Below are 6,382 nucleotides of genomic sequence, written 5' to 3' on the forward strand. Positions count from 1 at the left end.
GTGGTGCTGATAAATGATGGCTGGCTAAATGATGGGTGGCTATAAAAAGCCGAAACAAACAGAAGGTGTTTACAGAAAGATTAAAATACCGAAGAAAGAAAATAGATCTGTAGTGTCTAATAGAGGGTGGAATGAGGCCATGAAATGTTCATCATGATGGACAATTTGTTGCTTCTTCCTCCGGGCTGTTTAAGGACCAGGAGATGGTGGAAGAGAGTGAATGTTAACCTCAAATCAAATGCTCTATTCTTTTCTTCTGAGTTTTTCTGAGGCTAGTCTAGGGGGAAAAAAACCACACATCCATAGATAAATAGGAGAAAGCAGATAAATATAATACCATCATCCTAAATCAAGCCACATTTTATATTTATAGATACCCCATTTGTTGCAAAATTGGCAACACTGAAATTGGGCTTCTTAAGTTTGGAGTAATTCAGGATGACTATAGTATCCTATCATGTCATAAAGCTCCGTGGTTATGGCACTGATCTTGTCGATCAGAAAGGTCGGCAGTTCAGCGGTTTTAATCCCTAGTCCAGGTCTTCTGCATGAGCAGGGGGTTGGACTAGGTGACCTCCAAGGTCCCTTCCAACTCTGTTACTGTTTAGCTTTGGATTTATTCGCTATCTCATTCAATTTATATTTGTCTAGAAAGGCAATTTTCTAACTTTCAGGCAAGGGTAGAAACATCCAATAGGAAAATTTCTGGCCTTAAACAAATCCTCCAGATTTAGAATACTCTTTCGAGGAAATTCTAGATTTTGAACTCCAAGATTATCACAAGGAAAAAAAAGACTGGGGGCAGGCAAGTGGCTGATGGTATGCTACATGCTATGAATACAAACTAAGTGTGCTCCCCTCTCCCCAGCAGTGATGGGATTCAGCCAGTTGGCCCCTATTCGGGAGAACCGGTTAACTTTCTAAGCAGTTTGGAGAACCAGTTTTTGGAAGAAATCTCATTTTGTTTTTTTCCCACTTTACAGGTAGGTAAGTAAGTAAGTAAGTAAGTAAGTAAGTAAGTAAGTAAGTAAGTAAGGAAGGAAGGAAGGAAGGAAGGAAGGAAGGAAGGAAGGAAGGAAGGAAACATTCTGGTGTTGTTTCTAGCCTCATCTTCATTGCCCTGCTTACAGAAACTGCCTCTCCGGTTAACCCTTACTGCATTGTAATAGCTAAGGCGAAGCGAGTGAGTGACGTTGAGTTGGCCACGCCCACCCAGTCACATGATCACCAAGCCTCCACCTACCCAGCTGGTCATTAGGGCAGAGAACCAGTTGTTAAATTATTTGAATCCAACCCCAACCCCACCCCAAATTTAACAGCCAGCATCGCTAATAAAAGGGCTTAAGTAGCAATTGCTAGGAAGATCCTGCCATCTCCTTCCATCATTAGAAGGAGAGACCGTCAAAGGAGATAGAGGGCCTTTGACAAAATAAGGATTGGCGTTATTTTGTCACTAACCTGATAGCACCTCCAGATCGAAGGCAGTGTAGGAAGTTAAAACCCACCCCTCTCCTAGAAGAATGACATATCCTAGGAAATATTGAAAAAGGCAGAATGTTGTATTTCCCTGGATCAGAAATGGAGAAACATGTTTTTAGTCAGGAAACAGACTCACTCTTAATAGCCCCCAGCTTTGTCAATGGGCCATTTAAAAAAAAAAAGCCCTGGCCAGTCTCTTCTACATAACAAAGATCTCCCCTTTCAGCTCCAGGGTGATGGGATTAAGGCATGATAGTGTTAGCCCTTTACCCATCTCATCACAAGGGCACCTGGGAAGAAGCAATGCTCAACCAAACCTGGACTCAAAACACAGCCTAGATGAGAGTCTGACAACCAATCAGAATACATTTCTTACACAGGAACAGGAAACAGAGAGGTGAGGCAGAACAGAGAGCATAAAAAACCCAGGAACTATCAGCTACACCCTGAGGTTGAGGAAGCATGCGATCATCTTTTTCCCTAGGACCTCAAGCCATGTGGTCCTGTCCACCATTAAAAACATCTTGCCACGCAGCCTCCATGTGTCCAGTGTCTTTTTCCCCACTTGGAACTGAACCCAGAAGGACATTTCTTCCAACAGCAGTATACCTTGAAATTCCAGATACTTAGGAGCAAAAAAACAAACAAACAGGGAAGCCACTTTGCATACTTCCCAGAAGAATTAGGATGGCCACTAATGGCAAAAGGAGGTTGGAATTTGGGCTCTTGCGACATTCGGGCTGAGCCCCTGTGTCATCGGCTCAGGCCCTAACATTTAGCATGGACAGCCACCTTACAAAGCATGATTGGTTCTCCAGCTGGCATCCTTCTTTGCATCAGGAGGCGTGGGCTAAGCCCTCCGCCTTTACCTTAAAAACAAATACTTTGGAAAGTTAACTCCTCCTGAATCCAATCCAATCCTTCAGCTAGGCCTCCACCCTGTTTGGTGGGCCAAAGACAAACCCGAGATCCGATACAGGGAAACGGGAAACCAACAGTGTCTGAATCCAATTAAAGGGCCATTCCCCCACCCCCAGCCCCAGCCCAAGGCTGGGCTGGCATGGACCAATGTTGCCTAGGAAATGGGGCGCAGGCCCAAAAGACAAAACTGGGGGGGATTTGGGGTGGGTGGGAGAGAGAGAGAGAGCTTTGCACCGTTGCAGAAAGCGAAACGCATAAGAGAGGCTTCCCTCTTCCCTACTCACGGCTCTGGTCTCTCCCACCCCCAGCTTTTCCCCCTGCATCTAAGCCTTGGATCCTGGCCAGTCTGGAGGAACGTAATTCTGTGGGATCCCAAGACCGTCATAGCCCCCATCTGGATTTCATTTGAACCAGACGCAGCCTGCCCAAGCGACGGGTTGACCTTTCTTTTTGGAAAAAAACCCAGTTTCCTACCTCTGTCTTCGGAGAGGCTCCTTGGTGGGGCTGCCAACTTCCTCGCAGCCCCCCCCCAAAAGCCAGAAAGCACAGGGTTGCAGGACCCTAATCCATTTCTACCTGACCCCTTCCCCTTCCCCCACGTTGCCAGGAGATCCCAAATTCAAAGATCCACCTTTGGCAGCAAATCTGTCCCATCCACAGAAACTTTGGCATCTCCTCCTTTTGGCAAACAGTCTAGTGGAAATGCGTGTCAGGCAAGCCACATTTCTCCCCATTTTGGCTCCCCAGCTTGCCCTTCCCAATGTGGTATTTAGCGTTGAAAAGGTCATGTTCTAGTCCACTTCAAGCAGATTAAGACAGGGGGTATCAGATGACAATGGCTTGTTCCACCCATCAACTCCAAAATAAATGCATTGCAAGATTGGTTTGTTCGACAAAAGTAAACTTCGCCCAATAACCAGTGGTGGGATTCAAATAATTTAACAACCGGTTCTCTGCCCTAATGATTTCTTCCCACAACCAGTTCACCAGACTGCTCAGAAAGTTGACAACCGGTTCTCCCAAAGTTATGCAAACTGGCTGAATCCCATTACTGAGAATAACCCCACTAATTCTTCCACATTTTGCATTTTGGGGTGTATAGAAAATACACACACACACACACACACACACACACACACACACACACACACACACCTACCTACCTACCTACCTACTTACCTACCTACCTACCTACCTACATACCTACATACATACATACATACATACATACATACATACCTTCAGGAAAATTAGAACCCCCTGACATTAGAACGGCCACGGACCTCCGCTCCTTCCGCCAGAAACTCAAAACCCACTTGTTTCATCTAGCAGGCCTGGCATAACTCCAGCTTTCCCACCTCAGTTTGTATTTTTAAGTTGTATTTTTAAATTTTATGATTTGGTTTTAAGGTTAAGTTTTTAATTTTTATAAATTTGTACAGGGGTGTATTTAATTCAATTTTAGTTATTTGTATTATTGACTGTATGGTTTTAATTTGTACCTGTACACCGCCCCAAGTCCCCTTGGGGAGAGGGGGCGGTCTAGAAGTCTAATAAAATAAATAAAATAAATAAATAAAATACACAGAAGATGCAAGCTTCAAGATACAATTCCTGAGAAGGACCGGGTCAACACTTGCAACTTTGGTGCTAGTCCCTAAGAGCACTTGCTAAAGTCACACAGCATGTGAAGCTAATATGAGGTCAGTTAATCTGTACATCACCATGAGGTGCAATTCCGGTTGGTAATGTTATGTTTTCATACCTGGGCTCAATTTTTGCAAAGCTGGTTTTAGCAAAATTTAGAGCAAAAAAAGGGGGGGAGAGTGGGGGGACAAGATACAGGCACAATTTTGTTCTGTGTCCCTTCAAATTTATTATCCCTTTAATCTTTTCTTCCCTCGATAGCTAAAGAGCACAATAATCCAGGAGGGTAGGCAACTATTAAATATATTTCATCCAAGGCTGGGAGTCCATAAATCAGTTTGCTTTATAACCAATTTTGTTGTATTTAAAAGTACAATGACAATAAAGATTATACTTATACTTTGGGTGCCAGGATGTTCATATCAACACTATAGTTTCATATAATAAAACTTTTCCTGCTCAAGTAGCTTGTGGTTGCCTTGAAACTCAATTTAAAAACAAAACGAAAAGGTTAATTATTGATCCAAGGCCACTTATTCCTAGAAAATGCCAAGAGTTGTATTTCATTTGTAAAAACTGACACTTTTCCCCCCTCCCTCATTCACTTTTTCTCTCTCTCTCTCTTTTTTCTAACAAGAGGAATCCTTTCGTTTGCCTGCTCTTTGACACACAAACATAAACTTTCTGAAGCGGCAACTCAACATCTGGTCTGAAAGACAAAGACCAAATGGAAAATTTAAGATTTTTAATTCTGCACGTTCACAGATGTGAATGCACGATAACTCTGCAAACAGATGGACGTATTCATGTACTTTCTCCTTAAAAAAATAAAATAAAATTAGGGAGAATTTCAGTTCTTCAATTGAATCAAACTCACTGTAAACACACTTTTCCACTACTTTTTCCCTGCCATCCTTCCCTCCCTAAACTTCAGCATCCCTTCCTCCCTCCCCCTGCAACTAAGGCATTGCCCAAATAGCAAATGCCACCCCCCCCGCCGCCTCACCTTCCAAGGGGACCCCCATCGCTGGAGGGTCTTTCTCCTCCTCTCCAAAAATCAGCTTGAATTCTAAGTCTTCGTCTTCGCAGTTTGCAGCCCCCATATTTAAGAGAGAGAGAGAGAGAGAGAGAGAGAAAGAGAGGCAGGCAGGCAGAGAAACACAGAGAGAAAGTAGTGGAGTGAATGGATAGACGGTGCCTAATATGGTTAAGGGGAAAAAAGAAACCTCTTTTTAAAAAGTTAAAAGAAAAGGGTTGGAGATGAAGAAGAGAAAGCGGAAAGCTTTCCCTTTACTAACTTAAAACTTTTCTTTTGTTCTCGCCCACCCTCAATATTCAAGCAATAATCATTATTAAAAAGAAAAGTTCTCCAAAGTTTTCTCTCTCTCCTCCAGTTGCCTGCTTCTCACTCCCCTGCTGTCTCTTGATTGGTTCTTTAAGGACCTCAAACCATGCCCCCAGATGTCAGATTAAGCCCCACCCACCCAGAGGCTTGGGAAAGGAGGGGTAAGAATGTGCAGTGGGCTATCCTTTAATGCCCGCTCCATAGGAGAAGGAATCTTTGCCCCCATCCTCCCCTGTCTTCTTCTCCAAGATGATCTGCCTACCTGGAGCTCTAGCGAAAGGATGAACAAGGAGGAAACAGTCTTATAGGGTTTGCTTAATTAGGGTGAGATGGACTCAGGGGTTCGGAAGCAGCAGGATAAATTTTGAGTTTTGCAAGCCTGACTATTACTGTGATAAAAGCTAGCATAATGCTTAAGAAACTCCTAGCCAGGTCAATTGCAAGTTTCAGGAGGAAGGAAGGAAGGAAGGAAGGAAGGAAGGAAGGAGAGAGAGAGGGGGGGAGGGATGGAGGGTGGGAGTGGGAAGAAGGAAGGAAGAAGGGAGGAGGAAAATAGACAGAGGGGGGGGGAGTGGGAAGAAGGAAGAAAGGAAGGAAAAGAGAGCCGGGAGTGGGAAGAAGGAAGGAAGGAAGGAAGGAAGGAAGGAAGGAAGGAAGGAAGGAAGGAAGGAAGGAAGGAAGGAAAAGAGAGCCAGGGAGTGGGGAGAAGGAAGGAAGGAGGCAGGGTGGGAGGGAAGGGAGGGAGGGAGGAAAAGAGAGGGAGGGAGTTGGAGGAAGGAAGGAAGGAAGGAAGGAAGGAAGGAAGGAAGGAAGGAAGGAAGGAAGGAAGGAAGGAAGGAAAAGAGAGGCAGGGAGTGGGAAGAAGGAAGGAAGAGGAAGGGAGGGAGGGAAAGAATAAGAGGGAGGGAGGACTCCCCACCCAAAAAAAAAGATATTTGATACCTTCATATCTGATGAAAATGTTCAGGTATCAAACCAGGTGATGTCCAG

The 6,382-nt window shown here is 44.4% G+C and overlaps 1 protein-coding gene across 2 annotated transcripts in view; it reads right to left on the reverse strand.

Annotated features, from left to right (window-relative positions):
- NFATC4 (nuclear factor of activated T cells 4) overlaps positions 1–5,456 on the reverse strand; it is a 57,124-nt gene extending 51,668 nt beyond the window's left edge. For both annotated transcript variants that reach the window (XM_081970034.1, XM_081970033.1), the window contains exon 1: positions 5,054–5,456. In XM_081970034.1, coding sequence (XP_081826160.1) covers positions 5,054–5,150 — 97 coding nt within the window. In that variant the 5' untranslated portion in view covers positions 5,151–5,456. The remainder of the gene's footprint in view (positions 1–5,053) is intronic.
- Positions 5,457–6,382: the final 926 nt, after the last annotated feature.

The sequence above is a fragment of the Natrix helvetica genome (assembly GCF_964273705.1).
Source record: "Natrix helvetica genome assembly, chromosome: Z".
Taxonomy (NCBI): Eukaryota; Metazoa; Chordata; class Lepidosauria; order Squamata; family Natricidae; genus Natrix; species Natrix helvetica.